This window comes from Eulemur rufifrons, chromosome 16 (assembly GCF_041146395.1).
Source record: "Eulemur rufifrons isolate Redbay chromosome 16, OSU_ERuf_1, whole genome shotgun sequence".
Classification (NCBI taxonomy): domain Eukaryota; kingdom Metazoa; phylum Chordata; class Mammalia; order Primates; family Lemuridae; genus Eulemur; species Eulemur rufifrons.
The window spans coordinates 92,955,743-92,978,741 of NC_090998.1; the positions used below are offsets into that span (position 1 = coordinate 92,955,743).

The 22,999-nt window shown below is 50.0% G+C and overlaps 1 protein-coding gene and 1 non-coding gene across 2 annotated transcripts in view; one reads left to right on the forward strand and one right to left on the reverse strand.

Moving 5' to 3' along the window:
• Window positions 1-3,233: 3,233 nt before the first annotated feature.
• FAM118A (family with sequence similarity 118 member A) overlaps window positions 3,234-22,999 on the forward strand; it is a 28,017-nt gene continuing 8,251 nt past the window's right edge. Inside the window, exons 1-5 of the mRNA XM_069490004.1 lie at window positions 3,234-3,338; window positions 14,524-14,579; window positions 15,840-16,095; window positions 19,636-19,857; window positions 22,182-22,310. Coding sequence (XP_069346105.1) covers window positions 14,533-14,579; window positions 15,840-16,095; window positions 19,636-19,857; window positions 22,182-22,310 — 654 coding nt within the window. The 5' untranslated portion in view covers window positions 3,234-3,338; window positions 14,524-14,532. The remainder of the gene's footprint in view (window positions 3,339-14,523; window positions 14,580-15,839; window positions 16,096-19,635; window positions 19,858-22,181; window positions 22,311-22,999) is intronic.
• Window positions 21,909-22,038, reverse strand: LOC138397782 (small nucleolar RNA SNORA33). Its single transcript, XR_011235890.1, has one exon. It is a non-coding gene; the product is annotated as a small nucleolar RNA SNORA33 (small nucleolar RNA).

The window sequence follows — 22,999 nt, forward strand, 5'->3', positions numbered from 1 at the left end:
TGTTTTACAAATTTTTTCCATTCTGTGTCTTGCCCTGTTAATTTTGTAGCAGCATCTGTCCCTTGCACAGCTTCCTCTTTCCTCATAGCCTCATCATGCCCTGACACCTGGGTCTGTTGTCGGTTTCCCAGTTGACTGCGCTGTCAGAGCCATGAGGGCAGGTGTCCTTAGCCCCTAGCACAGTGAGTGCTTAGTGCATACTTGGTTGTGCAGTGCCCTGCCAGTCCTCCTGGCCATACCATGGCTGCAGGGGGTAGGGGACATAGGTTGGTGAGTGGGGACCTCAGAGCAGCCTGGTGCCAGCTTCCAGGCCAGCGGAAAGGAGGCCTGAGCTCAGGCACTGGTGAGGTCTGGCGGGTGGGCAGAGCTGATGGTGGAGAATGAGGGCCAGAGAGAATTTTCCAAGGTGCCAGCCTACCTCCTTTCTACCAGCCACCCCTCCACCTGCTCCCCAGCACTGGCATGACAGTCCTTCCTGCCAGCCTGCCTAGAGGCAGGAGCAGCAGAGTTTCTGTAGGAAATTGACATGGGCATGGGTGGAGGCTCCAAAAGGCTTAATTAGTTCCTTTTCCATTAGCATGTTTACTGCATGTATGTGTAACGGCACACGCCGTGTGAGGGTCTACAGTGTATGGTGTGTGTTAGCTCTGTGGGGTGTGGTCCAAGGGCACATATGTGCATGTCTGGCCTATACACCAGTGCAGGGCATTTATAAACGATGTGGGCCTTTCCGTGCAATAAAGCAACAATTTCCTCTCTAGGCTGGAAGGATTGTCACATAGTGCCTAGTGTCCTACCAGGCGCTCACCTGTGAATCTGTCAACTCTCTCCTTTCTAACAGTGCAAAGCCCCTTCTAGGGGCCACACAGCCCCCGGCAGCAATTCCAAGCAACTTGGACTGGTTACTTTAAGTCCTCTGAGCCTGTTTTTCAGTCTGTTAAAGAGGATTCATAATACCTACCACATAAGGTAGCAGTGAGCGTGAAGAAACGTGCCTGGGAAGAGTTTAGAGAATCACACCTGGCACATAGTAGGTGCTCAATAAGCAGTATGTGCATTCCAAATGTGCTAATGCCTCACTGCTCAGCCCTGCTGCAGGCCCCCAAGGGCACCTTTGCTACAGAGATGAGTCGGGTCTGGTCCCTGGGCTCTGGGGAGCAAGCCTTGTTGTTTCACGCACGCACATATTCACTCATCTGTTTGACACATGCTGCATGAGATGTGCTCACACTGGCCACATGAAGGCTGAGACACAAACACCTTGCAGTGCCCAATGACATGCCACATGCCTACGCACACCATCACCACACCAGCCACTTGCCAACCTGCCAGGTCCATCCATGTACCCAGCAGACTGGTCAAGGTGGCTGGGGGTAGTGCCTCTCAGTAATTTTTCACAACCTGATAGAAGCTGGGTCTCTCTTGGGTATAGGGGGAAAGGAGAGTCCCTTGTTCCTAAGGTGTCCCTTCGCTGTTCTTGTCTTTGCAAGGCTACTTAGCTGAGTTTTGGGTGGAGGGGATGAGACTTTGGCCTGCGCCTCGAATGGGCTGAACTTGGCTGGAGGTTGTGACTACTCCGGCTCCCTGCCCTTGGCCTTAGAGGACACCCCACCTGGGGCCCCTGCACCTTGGGGGTGGGTCTGGCCTCTGCAGCACCTAGCCCGTAGGCTCCCATTTGTCAAGGTCCTTGCTGAGGCCTGGGGGACCCCTGGAAGGCAGGGGCCCTGTCTCCCACAGGTGCAGGGTCCTAGCACTCAGCACAAGAGCAGGTGCTCATGAACTGAAATGCATTGCATTTAAATCGCACATCCAGGGCATGGGGAGCTGTATGCAGGGGTTAAATGTGTGGAGTGGGGCGTGGAACAGCCTGGAGGACCTCTCTAGGCCTCAGCTTCCCCTTCTATGAAATTGGAATAATAGCGAAGACGAAGACGTCTTCCTCATAGGGGTGTTGCAGGACTAAATAAAGGAACACATGCCCAGTGCCCAGGCAGGTGCCTGGCTCCACAGAGGAGCCCAGCGACTGCCTTCTCCACCCCCCAAGTCACTGCCCCCACAGTTTCACAAGCTGCTGAAACTCACAAGACCAGCTTCTGTCACAAAATGCGTGCTTCCTTGTGAGCTGGGGTGGGGGGAGATGTTAACAGTCAACTTTAAAATCAGGCAGAAAAAAGGGCGCTAAGGGGAGAGGAAGTAGTAATTAACTCTGGCTTGGGCAGGGCGGGGGAGGCTGGGAAGAGGAAGTGGCTTTTGATTCGACTGGGTCGTGTTTGGAGAAGGGAAAGACTTCCAAGGGCAGAGAAAGGGACGGAGGGACCACCCACGTAGTAAGATCACCAGCGGACACTCGTCCCACCGCCCGCCCACTCATGGCTTCACCGTGTTCTCTCAACACCCCCAGAAGGGGGTGCTGGGATCGCCCCCGTTTCACAGACGCGGGAGTCACAGGGCCTCCTCACCGGATCAGAACCCGAGCTGGTCCCACTCTCAGCCTCCGAGGGAGAGTTTCCTGATGCGGGGAAACGGGGGGACCCCGAGGCGGACAGGACGTTCAAAGTGCCGGTTCTCACGGGAAGGGAGAGAGACAGTCACAAGCGTACGTAATTTCAGAGAGTGACGCGCTCTATGGAAGGAAAGAGAGCCGGGCTGGGGAGGGGACAGTTTGGGGACCGAGACCCGCCCCAGGTCCGGGCTCCCTGGGGCTGAGGACGGAGACTGCGCGAGTGTGGCGCAGGACGCAGCTGCAGAGCGGCGCTTCCAACCGCACCGAATGCTAGCCACGTCCCGCAGCGTGCGCCCGCCCGGATCTGCAGGTCAGTAAACTGAGAGCCGGCGACAGCCTGCGACAGATTGAGGCTCTCAAGCAGCTGGTGAGACCCGGCAGCCTACCGTCCCCTCGACTGCGCCTGCGCTGGAGACCGCGGGGGCGGGGCTCCCGTGGGCGGGGCCAGCGGGGCGCGGGGCGGGGCGCGAGCCTTGGCTCCGCCTTCCTCCCGGGGCGGGTCCCCCGGCCGCCGGGGCCGTTGGTTTCTGGGCGGAACCTTCGCACGGCGAGGGTGGACGCGCGGGGAACGGCATTGCGGCGGCGCCGCGGCCGGCTAACGTGGAGCGGCGGCTGGAGGCGGTGTGGCGTCCGCTCGGGCTCCGGCTCCGGCTCCGGCTCCGGCTCCGGCTCCCGCCCCCGCCCCGGGTGCGCGCGCAGTCCCCTCTCCGAGGACCATCCCCTCCGGCTCCGCCCAGCGTGAGGGGCGCGCGGCCGCCGAGACCCCGCGACGTTGTGGACCGCGGAGGAGGAGGAGGCGGCGGGATCTCGGACCAGCGTCTCGCCAGCGCTGCAGGTGAGGGGGCGGGTCGGGGCAGACCCGGGAGCCCGGCATCGAGAGCCCCTGGGGACCCCGAGACCCTCATGGTCCGCCCCGGCCCTTCAGGGCCCCTGGCCGCGGGGGGCCACCTCAGGACCCCGACACACCTTGGTTCCCCTCACACCTCCCAACATTCCCTCGGGACCCCGAGACCCCCTCAGGGTCCGCCCGGCCCCTCCAGGAGCCCTGGCTCCCGAGACGCTCTGGGAGTTCGCCGCCGCCTCTGGGCCTCGATAACCTTCGAGACCCTCGAACCCCCAAGCTCTAAAAGATGGACCCTGGACTCGGCCGCTCTAGGCCCTTGAGACCCCTGAGAACTCTTGGTTCCAGAAACCTTAAAGATTCCCTCGGGACCCTCCGTCCCGAGGCCTCCCCACCTTCCCCGGGTGAAGCTCTCGGTGCATATATCCTTGGCCCCACCGAGATCCCCGGGGCCCCCATCCCACCGCTCTCAGCCTCCCCTTCTGCCTCTGCCACCCACCCTGAGGAGCTCAGACCCTTTAGCTCCCTCTCTACACTGATCTCAGGGCTGAGTTTCTAGAACTCGAGGCCCGTGGACCTGTGGGGCGTCCGTGGAAGTATTCCCAGGGTTTGTGAATTCTTAAGGATAATTTAAAAGAAGCAGATGCATGTAACAGATCGCTTGAGGACCACTTTATAACCAGACGTGGGGTGTGATCTCGGTGCATGCATGTGCCTTTGTGTTTACTAGTGCGTTGAGGCCAAAGCAGGGACAGCGTTTAACTTTTAATGCTCTGGTGAGACTCATGGCCTCATTGGACAGTCTAGAGGACAGGTGATCTGATGTGGTGGAGGGAGACAGAAGTAAGGAGTTGAGGGGTTAGGGCACATCAGGATGCTTTCAGGTTGTCTCTGTGTCTTAATTTTTTCATTCATGGAACTGACATTTTTTTGAACGCCTGCTAGGTTCCAGGATTGGCACTGGAGAAAGAGGCTATTGTCAAGGCCTCGTTAGGAGGATCAATTAGAGAAGTGGTTTTTACCTGGCGGTATCCTAGCCGAGACCAGGTGGGATTCTTGGGAAAGGGTAAATGTTAACGAGGGCTTCTTGGGCGGAGGATAGAGGTGATAGGTAACAGGTGAGCTGATTCTCGAAGGTTGAAGTTGGGGAGAAGTTTGTTAGGGTCATTCCAGGCAAAGGGGACAGACAGCATATGAAAAGGCAGAGAGGCGTGCCAAAGCACACCAGTTCTGGAATCCGAGACTTGTGGCTGCTCTGGCTGGAGCAGCGCTTCATCCAGGGGCTGGCTGGAGATGTTTTGTCTCCCTTGGTGAAAAACGTTCCAAGGGCGGTGTGGGAGGGAGTCTTAAGCGAAGAGAACCCAGCTTTGCTCCGAGGCTTACCGTGACCTTGGCCCTTTCTTGAATGACTACTTCTGCCATTGCCCTGAGAAATGTCCAGCTGCCCTGAAGGGAGGTAGGAGTTGGTCGGCAGGGAGGAGTGAGGAATTGTTCCCGGTAGAGACCAGAATGGAAGGACTTGGCAGTTTTGCATAGTGCAGGGTTTCTGGAGGAGCAAGAAAGACGGCCTGCAGCTGAGTGGGGACTGGAGCAAGCCAGCTTCTGCAGCCAGGTGGACGATTTGGCACTCTAAGGGACTGGGAGGACTCTCAGGACTTGAGGAGGAGAGGTGAGGTGGTTTGTGCGTGTGCTTTTGAACAATCAGTCTGGCTGTGGTGGGGAGACTTGTTTGGAGAAAGTGAGAACCTGTGAGAGATGGGGGTGACCTGGACCAAGGTGATGGCAGTGGGGACCGAGGCCTCCTGGAGCATGGCTACGCTTGTGAAGGCCCAGGCACAGAAGACTGGTGTTCCATCTCTTTCCTGTCTGAGCTGGGGATTGACATGGGTACATTTTCCATGAGGTTTTGTCCTTTTGCCATGGGGCATGTGTCGCCTTTGGCAGGGGTGTGGAACCTGTGGCCTCAAGGCTACATGTGGCCCTCCACATCCCAAGTGGGGCCCCTTGACCAAATCCAAACTTCACAGAACAGATCCTTTTTTTTTTTTTTTTTGAGACAAAGTCTCGCTTTGTTGCCCGGGCTAGAGTGAGTGCCATGGCGTCAGCCTAGCTCACAGCAACCTCAAACTCCTGGGCTCAAGCAATCCTACTGCCTCAGCCTCCAGAGTAGCTGGGACGACAGGCATGTGCCACCATGCCCGGCTAATTTTTTCTATATATATTTTAGTTGGCCAGATAATTTCTTTCTATTTTTAGTAGAGACGGGTGTCTTGCTCTTGCTCAGGCTGGTCTCGTACTCCTGACCTCGAGCGATCCACCCGCCTCGGCCTCCCAGAGTGCTAGGATTACAGGCGTGAGCCACCTCGCCCGGCCAACAGATCCTTTTAATAAAGGGATTTGTTCTATAAAATTTGGATTCAGTCAAAAGGCTGAACTCAAGGATCCAGAAGGCCCCATGTGTCCCCAAGGCTGCAGGTTCTCCACCCCTGGGAGAGCTTCATCAGGGTGATTGTGTGTCTAGAGAGATGCACACGGAGTGTAGCGGGGCAGGTGGAGGACAGGCTGAGTCTCCGAGAGGGACGAAGATCAGGCTGGGCTGGGGTCTGAAGGAATGTGCGAGTGTGGAAAACAACACTCCGAGTGCTTTTTCCCTGTCCTCTCCCTCAGCAGCAACAGTCTGTAGACTTCTGTGACCAAAGCGGGGAAGGGTTTCTCCCCACCAGCAAGCAAGCAGTTCTGTAGCAGACACCAATTGGGTGTCCTCCAATTCAGCTTGGACACTACCTGGAGATAGTGTCAGACCCCTCAAGTGAGGGCTCAGTCTCCAAGACTGCTCCCCCTTCAGACACCAGTCACAAGCGGAGGCCTCCGGAACTTCTGACCGCCCAGCTGGAAGTCGGGGTTCCACAGCCCCCTCCTCAGGGTTGATTAATTTGCTAGAGCAGCTCACAGAACTCGGGGAAACAAGTTTACTGGTTTATTATGAAGGACGTTACAGATGATACCAATGAAGAAATGCCTGGGGCAGGTGAAGCGAAGGAAGGGGCGAGGAGCTTCCTTGCCAGGGTTGCCCTCCCCTGGCGGGTCACCCTCCAGGAACCTCCTGGTGTTCAGCTATCTGGAAGCTGTCCGAACCCTGTCCTCTTGGTTCTTTTATGGAGACTTCATTACACAGATATGATTGGTTAAAGCACTGACCGTTAGCGATCAATTTAGCCTTAACACCCCCGGCCCGCAAAGGGTGGGGCTGAAAGTCCCAGCCTTCTAATCCTGCCTGGGTCTTTTCTGGTGCCCAGTCACCATCCTGAGGCTGCCTAAGGGCTGTAAACACATTAGCAAAGTAAAAGATAGCACTCTGGAGATTCCCAGGATTTTAGGAGTTGTGTGACAGGAGGGAGGGGGGGATTGAAGACTAAATATATCTTTCACAATAGTGGAAAGCTGTTGAAGAAGAGACAAGTTCACATGTGTCGGAAATGCCCCTCTTGGCCCGGCGAGGTGGCTCATGCCTGTAATCCTAGCACTCTGGGAGGCCGAAGAGGTGGGTGGATCGTTTGAGCTCAGGAGTTCGAGACCAGCCTGAGCAAGAGCAAGACCCCGTCTCTACTAAAAAATAGAAAGAAAAATTAGCTGGACAACTAAAAAATATATAGAAAAAATTAGCCGGGCATGGGGGCGCATGCCTGTAGTCCCAGCTACTGGGGAGGCTGAGGCAAGAGGATCGCTGAGCCCAGGACTTTGAGGTTGCTGTGAGCTAGGCTGACGCCACGGCACTCTAGCCCTGGCAACAGAGTGAGACTGTGTCTCAAAAAAAAAAAAAAAGAAATGCCTGTCTGGAGACAGTGTGGGACTAGAGGGCTGGAACTAGAAGCAGATGGCTTTCAGTGTCAGACAAGTGAGAGCTTTAAGGCAGTGGCAGAGGCTGTGGATTAGAGAGCAATTTAGGAATAAAATTCTACAGGACTTCTGTTTGTTGAAGTCTGGACTTCCGAGGAGAGAGAGGAAGACTCTAGGATAGGTCTGTACAATAGAACTTTCTGTGGTAATGAAAATGTTCTGTGTGTGCTGTCCAGTATACTAGCCACATGTGGCTGTTGAACACTGAAAATATGGCCAGTGTGACAGAGGAGTGTTTTATTTAATTAGTTTTATTTTAGTCTAGGAAGGAGACCCCATCACACACCTAGGGTGTAGTGGGAAGCACACTGTTCCAGGCTTTGTTCTTTGAAATATTATCCCATTTAATGCTTCCAATTACCATATGAGGTATACGGTATTAATATTATTCCCTTTTTTATGGATAAAGTAAATTAAGTAGAGACTCAGAAAGAGTAAGTAGCTTGCCCAGACATTAATTTGCCCCTGTGGTCTTCTACATCCTGCTTCCTTCCCCCAAGGAGCCTGGAGTGAGTCGTCCTCTAGAGTGGAGGGATTGTCCCTCCCTCCCCTTTAGTCCTCCTTATCTGTTCCTGCTGAAGTTAACTGGGACAGTTGTGTGATAAGCTAGCCAAGACACCAGAGAAAACTGCTGTGAGCTGGCTGTTTTGCCTGAGGCTTCTTCCTGCTGCCTCCTAGATCTTCCTAATGGCAGCTGTTTCTCCTAGCATTTCTGGGGAGTGAATGGATTAAAGGGCAAGTGAAACTGTAGATCGACCAAACTGTGTGCTTTATTGATAAAGATTTGGTGGTTAAGAGGTAGAAATGAGAGCGTAAGGTAAAATTTTGGGGTCATAGTAGACCAGGTAGTGCCCAGGATAGTGGAAAGGGTATAGGACATGAGTCAGGAGTGAGTTTATAGCTTGTCCCTAACTCCTTGGGGGCATTGACCAAGTTGCTGCCACTCAGTCTCAATTTTCACTCCTGAAAAATTAGGGTGTGTAGTATTACATAACCTTTAAGATCCTTCCAGCTCTAAATTTCTGTAATTTTAAGTTTCATTGGAGGTTTACTTTCTAGAATATGTCTTTTGTATCCCCTTGGGATGGATAAATGCTGGTGGTTTAGTATGCCTTTCTTTGGCCTCCATTTTGTGTTTTATCATTATTGGCTTATCGTTAAGTAGTACACTTGAGTTATGTGACGTGTCACATCTGATGGACAAACTAAAACAGTGAATGCTTTAGTGGATGACAGAATTCCCAGTGAAATATCAGGTATAGTTGTTTGCCATTCCAAGCTGCACTGATGTTGTGAGAAAGGGTTCGGTGTTGGGGTTGGCCAGGTGGAGGCGATAATATTAGTCACTTCACGGGGTTGTTGAGAAGATTAAAGAGATAATGCATGTAAAATGCTTAGCATTTTCCCTTGAGTTTAATAAGGACTCAAAAAGTGGCAGTACTTAATATTGCCTTTTGAACTAAATAAACTGTGACCTTTCACTGTTTTATTCCTGGTGGATTTTGCTGTTTTCTTGGTTTGGGTGTATAAACCCAAGCAGCTTGTTTGGAGGCACTGGTTTCAAGAAGCCAGCTAACTTATTTTGATCATTACAAAATAAGGCATTTTTCCATTGTAGTTTATCTCAACTGAATAAAAAGTGATTGGTTAAGTAGCATGTGTTCACATTAAGGGTTTGTATTTTCTGTAAATTGAAGAAAACAATTTCATTCTGAAGATCCCTTACTACTAGTAATGGCTAAAATTAAGTTTTGTTGGAACTGTGGTTGATACGTAGCTTATGACTGACTGCCTTGGAAAAGTGCTGCTGATGCCCAGGCAGCTTATGGTAATAAACATTTTACAATTTGTTAAGTACCTTTCAGATATTCGTCTCACTCTAAAGTCTTTGCAGCAATCCATCCAGTGCTGTGAGTAGTGGAATTCCCATTTGACAGATTGGGAAACTGAGGTTTAGAGAGTCTCATGGCTGAGGAAGAAGTGGCTTTTCCATGACTCCACCTGGTTCTCTCCACCTGGACCCCAGTGCCACTTTGGGTTGAAGTTCTTGCAATTTCAAGGGTAAGCCTTTCCTTTGTGGTTCTGAAGGCTTATTTTTTTGTCCATTTGTGCCTTGTTTCCCATTCAGGTGAACCTAGTCAAGCTGATCAAACTCGCTGGAAATATATGTATCAACCAGACCCCAGGTGATTCCTTCGTGGTTAGAAATACGGCCGCCAGATGCACTTGAGAACGTGCTCTTGTTGGTCGGTGGTTTCTGCGCCAGGCTCTTCCCCATCCCCCAAGTCTACCTGGGAAACCAGATTGCTGTGAACAAGGAAGTTTGTGGGAATCAAATCAAAGGAAAGAGAAAGGATGATGATAATGACCAGTGTCATCATGCTTTGACAGCTGTGTGCCCTCATCTGTAATGTGCTTGAGGGCTGGGGGGTCATGCTAGAAAGGGCTTGCTTGAAGCCTCCCTGGTCTTCCACACCTGCCTTGGTGTAGTCAGAACGCAGTTGATAGATTCTGGCCGCCTCTGAGGACATTCCAGTCCTTAGGATCCACTCTGGTTACCTGGATTAAACTTAATAGTAGGATTTCCAAGATTCTTGTCTTCTGTCAGTAGCACATTTATTGTGTGGTGGCTTTTGGAACAGTGGCAGTGGTGGTACTGGTAACATCGATAGTAATGGCCTGCTGTGTTGCCAGGCCTTGTTCTAAGGGCTTTACATAAATCACTCTTTTGTAGTCACAGCAACCTTGTCTGACTTTCTTTGCAAATTCTGGGGTCATTGTTTTCCATGACTGTGGATTGACTACAGGTGAGTTAAAGGTCAACATTTGGAAACTTTGCTGAATAAATGTGATATCCCCCACCCTTCGGGCTGTGTAAGAAGGATATACTTGAGCATGTGTCCTCTGTGTGTCCCTCTTCCTTCATTGCAATCAGGTGCTGTGCGACTTGGAGCTCTCTTCTTGCTTTTTTGTACCATTCAAAGCCCATATGATAACCTAGCTATAGAAATTATGAGATTTTTTGAAGAATATTTTTGAGGATCCCACTTGACACTTCTAATTCATGGCCTGTACTTGTTAAGTGAAAGTGTAGCTTGTAATGGAAGGCAATTAATTCAAGTTTTTTGTTATGCCACTTTTAATAATTACTGCTCTTGACACACGTTTCCACTTTCCCCTCGGAACTTCATGGATGTTCTTTCATGCATCGATCCACTCCGTTTTTCTTGGCGCTTTGGTGTTCTCCCCCTCCCACCCCTCTTCTCTTCGTGGCAGTGGAGAACAGTGGTGGTAACCCGGGTTTCGGATGACAGCGACAGCCAGTTCTGGAGCTCGGTGCCAGGGCTGAGCTCTCCGGGACCACTCGAGCCGTTGCAGTCATCTGGCTGCCCCGCTGGCGCTGAGTGGTCCGAGGCAGCCTTGCTCCCGTGTGGGATGCGTGGTGCCTGGCTGCTCACTGTGCAGTGCTTGCCCCTCCGGAGGCTGGGCCGAGCTTTGCAAGAGTTCCAAGAGGACAGGCCCCATTGTCAAGGGGCTTAGCAAACTTGTACCTGCATCCCATTTGTTGATATCCTGATGGCCAAAAAATTACGTGATTAAGCCCAGAGTCTGCGTGTGAAAGGGCTCTACAAAGTGGCGATACCAGGAGCCATGATGGGGGCTGGGTGGGTCATTAACATTTTACCATAGTGGGCTTAGGGCTGGGCGGCCTTTGTTTTTTTGCTGGCTGTAGATAACAAGTTTGCTTTTTGTAGTTTACTATATTTTGCATTGGACTCAGTTTGATGAACTTTATTTGATGACCAGGAGTTTGAAACTAGCCTGGGCAACATAGCGAGACCCCATCTCTACCGAGAAAAACAAACAAACCCCCCAAAAGTGTTATCAATTTGATGAACATTTATTTAATGCTGGATGCTGGGGATTCAAAGAGCAAGTCTCTAGCCGCTCTAGCTGGTTCATAAAATACTCATCATCTCGTGTTCTAAGCAGAAAACATCCTGGTAAGACTTTTATTAATGGATTTGGATAAAAAAAGATGGGAACTTGTAAGAATCTGCGTTGGGGCCTGATTTTGCTTTCAAAAAATACTGACAGGTCTTTGGAAAAAAAAAAGGGTTGCTACGATGATTTGGCTTTGGGCCTGCAAACCGTGATGACGGCGTAATCACCAAGGAAACCAAAAGATGCAGCGTCTAAAAGGCCTCTAAAGGGTTTTGTTACTGTTGTTCAGAATCTGATTGGCTTAGAAGAATCGTGTTTGAGACTGGGAGCAGAACACAAGAGGCTTGCAGTGCTTCCAGCAACAGGTATTGATTGCTTTGGAAATCTACTTGGACCTTGGTTTAAAAACAAGGGAGAGATTTGGGGTAATTTCTAAGTTATTGTGAGATTTGGCTCTGATGTTTAGGCTGCTGAAAAACAGGAAGTGAGGTAATGTCTTTAAACATGTAGTGGGATAATGAGCTGTAACTGTCTAAATATGGGCAACTATGCAGTTCATCCTTGCAGGGTTACTGGGTTGAGTTTTGATATAATTGGGTACTTCCGTGTTGGCTCCTTTGATCCTTAAAGGTACACATCAGTATTAAAGTCTGGAGGCACATCTGCCATGTGAGGGTGGAACCTGTGCCGTCGTTTGAAGAACTGTCTGAGGAGCCAGCCCCATACCTTTAAGTTCAGGCTGAGAAAGAGGTTTTGAGCACTTAAACCAGCAACAAGCCGCCAGAGAGCACAAGCTCTCACTTTTTCTGTGTTAGGAATAGTGATAACTTGTTCTTTTGGGAAACTTGGAAATCACTTATTTGGAATTCAGTATGCCGGCAGAAGTTTAGTTTGTTGATATGTTTTTGCAGATGTGTAAATGTAATATTTAGGTTTTGAATTTATAACTTTAACCATATGTATATGGAAAATCAAAAGCAGTTGAACAATAATTTAAAGAACTAGGTATAGATTTTTAAAGTTCTTTACCATGGTAACGATTTTGAGCATGTGGTTTCCTAAATCACTGGTTGAGAGACTGAAGAAGGCAGACAAATGATTCCTTCCCACAGGCAGGAAGGAGTAACTCTGTTGAAGCGATGTGGTTTATGTCGGGGGGCAGGAATGGGGGAGCAGTTGGATTAGTCAGCTGATGAACGCTTTATATAACTTTCCCAGTGGGATCGAACAGGAAGGGCTCCTCGAGCTTGCCCTGCAGGAGGTGAGGAAGGGAAGCCTGGGGCAGCTTTGGGACAGGTCAGAGCCTGAGCTGTTTGACTCAGCAATTGAACTTCCAGAGCACTTCATGTGAGAGATCCCTGAGCCTTCGAAACTTGGCCAGTTAGCAAGAATCCATATTTTATAGTTGATAAAACTGAGGATTGGTGAACAGTTAAGTCAGTCATTGAAATCTCAGGGCCAGGGGCTGGGCTTATAGTATATGGTAGAGGAATTATATATTTCAATAGTTGTTACTTTTCTTAGAAAACATCTATAGGTTGAAAAACAACAAAAACTGGCTGGGCATAGTGGTTCAAGCCTGTAGTGCCAGCACTTTGGGAAGTGAGACCGGAGGATCACTGGAGCCCAGGAGTTTGAGGCTGCCGTGAGCTGTGATCACGCCATTTAACTCTAGCTCAGGCAAAACAGTGAGACTCAGTCTCAAAAAAAGAAAAAAACATTGATCTTTGACACTGCTAGTGACTCTGTGGGAAGGTGGGAAGGAACCTTGTGCGGTAGGTGGGGAGGAAGGTGCGGGTTAGGGCCGAGCCCAGCTCTAGTTCCGTCAGCCTTTCCCCTCGGCAGGCTGCAGGTATCTGGGAGCCTCATTTTCTCTGCCTGTCGACTGTGGTTTCCTAGCATTTAGAGAAAGGTCATGGACATCTTTGGGGCTTTGAGGGAGGCTCTGAACACCTTTCCCTGGGGGAAATGTGTGCGTGCACTTACACTATTGTGTACATTTTCAGGGATGACCCTGGGATCCCATTTAGCTCTCCAATCTCGTGATGCTTATAGACTGATTAGGCCTGTTGCCTTACCCTAGAAAATAATTTCTGATGACCTGATTCTAATTGAGGGGGATAAAGTGACGCGTACGGAATCAGTGGTTTCCAGTCGGTGCTGGTTAGGATGTGACAAAGTGGGCGTCTGTGTGTTCTGCTGACCACTTTTCTGGAAAGCAGTTTGGCAGGATGTGCCAAGATATTTTACAGTGCTCATATGCTTTAACTTAGCAATTCTTCTCGGAAATTTCTCCTAAATAAATCATTTCACAACAAATAAGCTTTGTGCACCGAGCTGTTGTTAGAGTGTCACTATACTAACGTCTTGCATGAGGGTGATCAGTAAGATAGAATTCCATGTATGTGCATCACACTTACAGGTATGAATAGTTTTTAATAACATAAAGGAAATATTTTTATTATAATTATGGAAAATTAGGATATGAACTAAAATTAGGATATGAACTATGTTCTCAAATGATGGAAAAATTTTAAAAAGTCTAGAGGGAAATACATGAATGTTGCCAGTTATTGCTCATAGGCAGTAGGATTATGGGCTGTTTAAATTTTATTTTTCTGTATTTTTCCTTGTCTACAGTACAGTTTCCTTGTCTACAGTAACTATTAGTTCTGGAAGTGGGGAAAAATGTGATTTTGGAAAAATTGTAGACTGTGGAGATAGGTTGGTGATAGGGACCTAGATGGTTTGAGTCCTGTCTTTCTGTAAGCGAAGAATTGACTTTACCTGGATGATTTCTTGAGGGTGGGTTTCCGACTGGCACCTGGGAGGTGGAGCTGGTGGTGGAAGGGTCATGCTTCACCCCAGACCCAGCACTCAGCACCTTGGGGAGCTCGTTACTTCCTCTGGAAACCACTTCCTGGCTTTACTTTGTTACGCCGCTTGACATTTTCTTGATTCTGTGATAAGTCAGTCGTCTGCGTTCGTGTCACCTGGAAGCCCTTCCAGAATGTTGTCAGACAAGAGACAGCATGGAAACCCCCAGCATGGAGCCCACTGGACCATCTGTGCCGTGCATGTTAGTTTTCCTCCTTTTCTGTCGCTTATAGAGCAACGAGAATCTGACTGGCCTGTTAAGCCACACGAGATTAGGAATGGCGGCGTAGGAAATACTCTGGATGTATGCTATTCGTGTATGGCATTTTCGGGTATTCTAATTTAAATAAAGATCTAAGACCTTCAATTTTCATTCCGTCCTTGAAGCTCTTCCAGAGTACTAATAAACGAAATTTTATTTGGGAAATAGAAATCACTTCTGACTAATTTTTCTCTTTAGGATTCACAGATGGATTCAGTGGAAAAGACAACAAATAGAAGTGAACAAAAATCAAGGTAAATGAAGTCAACTGGTACCTTCAGGCGGGTTTATTGACTTCATCTAGCACCTATCGTGAGTCTGCGTGCATGTTATTTAGTACCCACAAAGGTGAAAGTGAAATAAAAACACTGGGTCAGGAGGGAATTTCAAAGGCCATTTACCATCCTGTGCTTCAACATAAGGAACATTCCAAAGGGCAGTTTTCTGCCCAAGAAAGCAGTCATAGTCTGGGCTTCAAACCAAGAGACAAGCAATTAGAGGGGTTATGTCTAAGATTTATTTTTTCTTTCTCTTTCCCTTACTCTTTCTCTTTCTTGAGATGGAGTCTCGCTCTGTCACCTGGGCTAGAGTACCATGGCATCAGCCTAACAACTCACAGCAACCTCAAACTCCTGGGCTCAAGCGATCCTCCTGCCTCAGCCTCCCGAGTAGCTGGGACTACAGGTGTGTGCCACCACGCCTGGCTAACTCTTTCTATTTTTAGTAGAGATGGGATTTCGCTCTTGCTCAGGCTGGTCTCAAACTCTTGGGCTTAAGCGATCCTCCCACCTTGGCCTCCCAGAGTGCTAGGATTACAGGTGTGAGCCACCACACTCAGCCCACATCTAAGATTTAGAAGTGTCAGCTGGGCACAGTGGCTCATGCCTTTAATCTTAGCTCTCTGGGAGGCTGAGGCGGGAGGATAGCTTGAGCTCAGGAGTTCAACACCAGCCTGAGCAACAGTGAGCCCCCATCTCTACTATAAAGAAAAAGAAAAAAAAAAGTGTCATGCTTCGCAGGAAAGAATTCTTTGACTACAAATGGCCGGCAGGTTATGCCTGTTGTGAAGTGAGCCGTTATAAGGAGATTCTTACTATAGAATGGGCTGGTGTTGGTAGGTGGCAGAAAACCAGCATTTTGCCAGGAGTTTTCTTATCTGTCACTGCAAGCAGGGATCATTTTGTCATCATAGTTTGGATTTACAAGCTATTTATAGCTTCAAAGGAATTAAAATTGCTGAGCTTTTTGTTCACAAATACCACTTAAACGTGTGTTTAAGTGTGGGCAACTCAAGATCAGTGAGACATCGCTGTCTCAAATCCTTTGAGGAATGAGGGTAGAACATGTAAAAATCAGTATGCAAAGAAGAATGATACATAGGCTCTATCTTCCAGTAAAGAGGCAACAAAGTGTGTATGTGTGTATGGTACAAGGCCTCAACTTCACAGAAATTACCAGACTTCGTGCTGCAATACTTCTGTATTGACTTTTATTCTCTCTCCCCCGTTTTTAAGTAGAAAGTTTTTAAAAAGCCTCATCCGGAAACAGCCTCAAGAACTGCTCTTGGTCATCGGGACGGGTGTCAGCGCAGCAGTGGCCCCGGGAATCCCCGCCCTTTGCTCGTGGAGAAGCTGCATCGAGGCTGTCATTGAGGCTGCAGAGCAGCTGGAGGTGCTTCACCCTGGGGACATCGCTGAGTTTCGGAGGAAGGTGACGAAGGACCGGGACCTGCTGGTTGTTGCCCATGATCTGATCCGGAAGATGTCACCTGTAAGTGTCAGACAAATACTTCTGGTTTCACGGGGTCGGTTTCTGGTTCTGGGCTAGGTTGGGTGACTGAACCTGATATTAAACTTCTGTGAGCCTGTGTTGTGTTCGTTTCTCGGCACAGTCGGGCTGATGGGCCGCACATCTTCCAGGCCATCAGGATGTCATCTTTTTAGACAGAGTGATGCCAGCTCCAGTGTGGCCTCCCAGCGTAGCCCATATTAAATGGACCTGACCATGTGAGATTGTCTCAGGGATGTTGTCATGGCTGCACTGGGTGTGGACTCTGTGATTTTGCAGTCATTAGGTAAAGAGGCATCCTTTAGGTATGCTTAATTTATTTATTTTTTTTACAAAAGCAATTTATTTTATTTAAAAAAAATTTTTTATTTCAGCATATTAGAAAGGTACAAGTGTTTAGGTTACGTATGTTGCCCTTGCCCCACCCGAGTCAGAGCTTCAAGCGTGTCCATCCCCAGACAGTGCACGTTGCACACTGCACCCATCTGCCCCCACCCGATGAATGTTATTACCGTGTGTGCACTTAAGTATTGATCAGTTAGTACCAATTTGATGGTGAGTACGTGTGGTGCCCGTTTTCCCATTCTTGGGATACTTAGTAGAAGGGGTTCCAGCTCTATCCAGGATAATACTTGAGGCATGTTTTGATTTAAGCAGGCCAGCCACATCCCTTCAGATGACAGGTGGTTCCTAGAAGACCTTTTAAGATAAGGAGAAGCCACAGCTTCTTTGCAGGCAGAAGTGATCTGGTAGAGAGGAAAAGCAACTGGTTGCGCAGGAGGCGGCTCCTGAACGATGCCCTCTCGCCGGTGGGGTCTGGTGCAGGGGTGAGGCACGCGGCCATGCTGTGAGTGAGGTGAGGCACAGGTCAGCTGTGGTGTCTGGGCCCAGATGCTGGGAGGTGCGACAGTGTGGGAGAGGCTCGTGGAGGGTTTCTTTTCATCACTCCTGCGTAGTCATCATCCGAGGGGCAGGGCAGGACAGGGAGCAGAAGTGGGCGGTTCAGACTTACAGGAGAAAGCAGGGAAAAGCGAACGAGTCATCGGGGAGGGTAGGAAAGCTTAGGCTGTGTAAAAACAGACCCAAACTGTGCGGCTTCGATGTGTCATGGTTGTAGTTCTCCCGTCGCAGCCGGGGCAGGCCCAAGGAGAACACGGTGCTGGGCGGTGCTGGCGACCGGCCCCTCTTTGGCTGACGGGCCATTCTCAGCAGGCAGCTTCCAGCCCGCACTCTAAGTCAGGTGCGTTGAGTGACGTGGCGCTCCAGCTGGTGGGGGGGCGGGCTCGTGCCTGTGAGGGCTGCTGGGGAAGTCATATAGACGTTTCTGTTTTCATCATCGGCCAGAGTTACACAGGGCTGCACCTAGCTTTGCCAGTCTGAGCAATGTTTTTAGTTAGGTGACTGTGCCAAACCTAGGTGTCCTATTAGTAAGGGACAACTCTCATCATAGGGCAGCGGTTGGCACGTTATGGCCCAGCCCACAGCTGGCCTGCTGCCTGTTTTTGTAACGAAGTCCTGGCGCACAGCCGCAGCCGTTCATTCACACGCTGCCTGGCTGCGAGCGCGCTTTGTGCCTCCGAGCTGAGCAGTTGCAGCAGAGACGCTGTGGCCCACCAGGCCTAACACGTTTACTCTCTGGCCGTTTATCGACTGCGTTTGCCGACTCCTGTCACAGGAAGAAGAGGGGAAGAGTTAATGGACGGGGGAGGGCAGTGGGGTCGCTGGGCAGCTCTGAGGGTCCTCACTGTCATTCATTTAAAGAGAGGCCAACTGGCTTGAGGGCGAACTGTTTAGACTAGATGAGTATTTGGAGGTCATTCAGCTCTTCTCTTTACTTTTGCACATTTTTGAAAGCCTCCGTCAGAAAGAGTTACAGCGAGGCCAGTCGGCGTGGTTGTGTTTCCCTGCCGTGTTGAGCAGTTTGCGAGCAGGCACGGGGGAAGCAGAGAGTTGGTTTTATCAGGGGATTCCAACAATGCCAGAGAAAGGCGAGGGACGAGGAGGGGTATGCAGGGGAGCAGTCGAATGATCAGTTATGGACGCTCAGCTGCTTAACGGGAGAAGGCAGGACGTCAGAGGGGCGAGTGATCGTGGTCAGTGGGGCCAGTGGCTCACAGGCCTTGATGGGCTTGGTGTCCCTGGGAGCTGAGGTGCTAGAGATGGGACAGAGGGGCTTGGGCCAGAGGTTCTGGAAAGGATCCGGCTCTTGGTAACATGAAGTCTGGGATGTAGCCATAGATGCGGGTGGTTGAGATGGGACAGGATCACTGGAGGACGGTGAGGGGAATTCAGAGGCACGGTACAGAAAGGATCGTCTGAGTAGACACCTGAGTCACCATGGAGTATGACACAAGTACAGCTGGGGAGGCTCGGCAGAGCGGGGCCAAGCCCCCACCTTCACCGGCCCGAGGAGTGTGGAGGAGGAGCGCCCCCACCTGGGTGGGCTCTGGTTCCGGTTGAGGGGAAAGGTGGGCATTCCCGGAAGAGGGTGGTTACGTGGGGGGTTGCTGATGGCAGACCCCCTGGGAGCAGCGGAAGGGTTTCGGGAATGGGAGAGTGTTGGAAGAGAGTGTGTTCAGAGCTGTGGGGGTGACAGGAATGTGTGAGTTGTGGGCTTCTTGTGATGATGGTGACCGACATAAACAGGGACAAGGGCACGGGGATGAGTTCTGGTGGCCAGCCACCCAGACGGGATGATGGTGAGGCCGAGTGCTGGGCAGAGGCTGGGCGAGGGGTGGTCTCACCGGGAGTGCGTGAAACCCCTTGGCCCCTGTGTCTTCCCGGCTCCCACCCCCATTTCTCTGGCCCCTCCCACAGCAAAGCTCTTTGGTAGTTGCATCTGCTGTAGCTACTTCCTTTCTTCTCTGCACCCCCCTGCCAGGCGTTTGCCCCCATCGCTCCACTGAGGCAGCTCTTACCGAGCCCACCGGTGACCACCGGGGCTGTGTCCAGAGGCCGTGTCCCAGTCCTGGCCCTGTGGGGCTCTCAGCAGTCTGTGGAACACTCGCCTAATTTAAGATGCCGTGAAAACACACCATTTCCTATGCCACCAAAGGAGAGAAAACTGGGACTTGGCAGCCTTCCCTGAAGGAAAGCCAGAGTCTTTACCGTGGTCTTCAAGGCCCCACGTGATCTGGTCATGTCGCCTCTCTGACCTCGCGGCTGCCACTTCCCCTTACTCCCGCTGACCTTGGGCACCCATGCCAGCACCGCGCGCCTGTGCGCCTGCTCTGCCCCGCTCAGCGCTCTCCACAAGCCCGCGCTCCTTCGGCCCCTGCGCAAGGCCTTCCTGGTGCCCTGGGCCTGTCCCCTTTCTCTGCCCTACTTTACCACCGCATCTGTCACTGTCTGCCTGTTACGCATTTGTACATTACCTGTGCCCTCCTCTAGAGTTTTAATAAACCCTATGAGGCCTGGGCTTGCTTTCTTGTTTTCTTTCTTTCTTCTGTATCTCTAGCACTCAGGACACCACCTGCGCGTTGAGAACTGATGTTGTGTAACTCTCGCTCCGCCTTCCCACAGCGCACGGGCGACACCAAGCCCAACTTCTTCCAGGACTGCCTGATGGAGGTTTTTGACAACCTGGAGCAGCACATCCAGAACCCCCTGGTGCTGCAGTCGATCCTCAGCCTGATGGACAGGGGCACCATGGTGCTGACCACCAACTACGACAACCTGCTGGAGCTCTTCGGCCAGCAGCAGAGCAAGCCCATGGAGTCTCTGGACTTGAAGGATAAGACTAAGGTGCGGGCCGGGGCGCAGGGCGGGTGGCGGGTGTGAGGAAGAGGCGCTGCGAGTTGGCCCTGCTGCGGCTGGAAGCAGCTTTCACTCTCAGTCGTGAATTAGTCATCATGGAAGGTCATGAACTGGCAGCTCACGGGCGCCGCGCCCCACGGGAAGGCAACATGCCGGTCTACGAGGCTGCGAGGCCCTTCCTCGGGGCGTGCGCTGCTCAGGGCTCTGCTCGCTCCTTCCTGTGTTCTGTCCTGTAGGGCTGTGAGCGTTTCTCGTCCGCGTTTATTCATTTCAGTCATTGTAGGAAATACGGGCAGAAAAGCAAAATCACCCACAGTCCTATCGCTATGAATTTTTTCTTTAACAAATTGGGATTATAATATATGCCAAGTTTTTAATCCTAATTTTTTCTTATTATTATGTACTGTGAGCATTTTCCTATCATTAAGCTGTTTTTAAAAGGGTGATTTTAAATGGCAGTAGGATTATAATAAATTATAATTGTTATCCTTCCTCTGTTATTAACATATTTTTACAGTTATAAATAATGCTGCAATGAAAATCTTTATACTTTTCTATTCCTGCTTATTCTTCAGGATCAATTCCTAGAAGAGTTTCAGGGTCAAAGGGTGTGGATATTTTAAAGACTGATGGTGGCCAGGCAGGAGGATTGCTTGAGTGCAGAAGTTTGAGGTTCCAGTGAGCTGTGATCATGCCATTGCCTCCGGCCTGGGTGACAGGGTCTCAACCCTGTCTCAACCCTGGTCTCAACCCTGGGTTCAATAGAGAGGCTGGGCACAGTGGCTCAGGCTGTGATCCTAGCACTCTGGGAGGCTAAGGCGGGAGGATCGCTTGAGGTCAGGAGTTTGAGACCAGCCTGAGCAAGAGGAGACCCCACCTCTATCTAGTAAAAATAGAAAAATTAGCTGGGCATGGTGGCACTCGCCTGTAGTCCCAGCTACTCGCGAGGCTGAGGCAGGAAGATTGCTTGAGCCCAGGAGTTTGAGCTTGCTGTGAGCTAGGCTGACGCCACAGCACTCTAGCCTGAGCATCAGAGGAAGACTCAGCCAAAAAAAACACTTTTTCTGAGATACATTTTTTCTGAGTATAAATATAATACATAAAAAGCAAAGCAGGCCGGGCGTGGTGGCTCACGCCTGTAATCCTAGCACTCTGGGAGGCCGAGGCAGGTGGATCGTTTGAGCTCAGGAGTTCGAGACCAGCCTGAGCAAGAGCGAGACCCCGTCTCTACTAAAAATAGAAAGAAATTATATGGACAACTAAAAATATATATATATAGAAAAAAATTAGCCGGGCATAGTGGCGCATGCCTGTAGTCCCAGCTACTCGGGAGGCTGAGGCAGGAGGATCACTTGAGCCCAGGAGTTTGAGGTTGCTGTGAGCTAAGCTGACGCCACGGCACTCACTCTAGCCTGGGCAACAAAGTGAGACTCTGTCTCAAAAAAAAAAAAAAAAGCAAAGCAGCAAGTAAAAAATAGCACATAACTTAGAAGTGAAAGTCTCCACCACTCCTCTGAAGTAATAACTCTTAACAATTTGCCGTAATCACAGATGTTGAAGGTAGTTTCTATATAACTGTCTTTAAGGAAGTTTTGTTTTTTTTTTTTTTTTTGAGACAGAGTCTCACTCCGTTGCCCAGGCTAGAGTGCCGTGGCGTCAGCCTAGCTCACAGCAACCTCAAACTCCTGGGGTCAAACAATCCTCCTGCCTCAGCCTCCCGAGTAGCTGGGACTAAAGGCATGTGCCACCATGCCTGGCTAATTTTTTCTATATGTTTTTAGTTGTCCAGCTGATTTCTTTCTATTTTTTAGTAGAGACGGAGTCTTGGTCTTGCTCAGGCTGGAAGGAAGTTCTTTATTATACAATATGACAGGAATAACTAGTGCTAACAGCTGAGTTTCTTGTATTTTTTTTCTTTAAAGATATTCCATGCAATTTATTATTAGCATTTAGAAATCTCACTAAGTTCTTAGCACTGATCATAGTGAAGCTTTAATAATTAGCTATGTCTTAAGAAAATGCTTCCCATCATTAAAATTTATTATAGCCGTTTTCAGGAACCTTAATGACTTAAGTGTCCTTAAGGCTCATCAGATGGCTTTAACTATTGCCAGCTTTTAAAAATCTCTGCAGTAACACATTCAGGCAAGCAGATTCTTCGGCTGGCTTCTCTTGTGTATTAACGGTATGGTTTACAAATTGAAATATCTCTTCTTCCAAGGTAAGTTTGAAGAATTATGACTCTGATTTGAGTATTTTATCTGTTTGAAATAACAGGGGTTTTTTCTTTGACTTGGCTTAATTTTTGACAGGTCCTCCAGTGGGCAAGAGGACACATCAAATACGGAGTTCTTCATATTCATGGCTTGTACACAGACCCCTGTGGGATGGTATTGGATCCGTCAGGATATAAAGATGTCACTCAAGACGCGGAAGTAATGGTACGGTCTGTCCCCATTAGGCGTTGTCTGCATTCCCGGGGGAATTTGTGGTGGCCACTGGCCATTTGGCTGTAGTCTGGGTGGCTTCCCAGGCTCCGGGCATTCCTCTCGTCTGGGTTGGCTCTCTGCACGCTGCCGAGGGCGGGGGCACATCCTCTGTGCTCCCAGTGTCTTGAGAGCCTGGCACAGCGCCTGTGCGCTGAGTAGGTGCTCAGTGAACTTTTGCCGGAGGAAGGCTATCTTTTTTTTTTTTTTTTTTTTTTGAGACAAGGTCTTGCTCTGTTGCCCAGGCTGGAGAGCCGTGGTGTCATCATGGCCTACTGCAGCCTCAAACCCCTGGGCTCAAGCGATCCTCCCGCCTCGGCCTCCCAGACCACTGGTATTACAGGCATGAGCCATCGTGTTCGGCCTCGTGATTCCTTCAAAAGCGGAGATCTGATCTTTTTTTTTTTTTTTTTTTTTTGTTGAGACAGAGTCTCACTTTGTTGCCCAGGCTAGAGTGAGTGCCGTGGCGTCAGCTTAGCTCACAGCAACCTCAGACTCCTCGGCTTAAGCGATCCTACTGCCTCAGCCTCCCGAGTAGCTGGGACTACAGGCATGCACCACTATGCCCGGCTAATTTTTTCTATATAGATTTTTAGTTGTCCATATAATGTCTTTCTATTTTTAGTAGAGACGGGGTCTCGCTC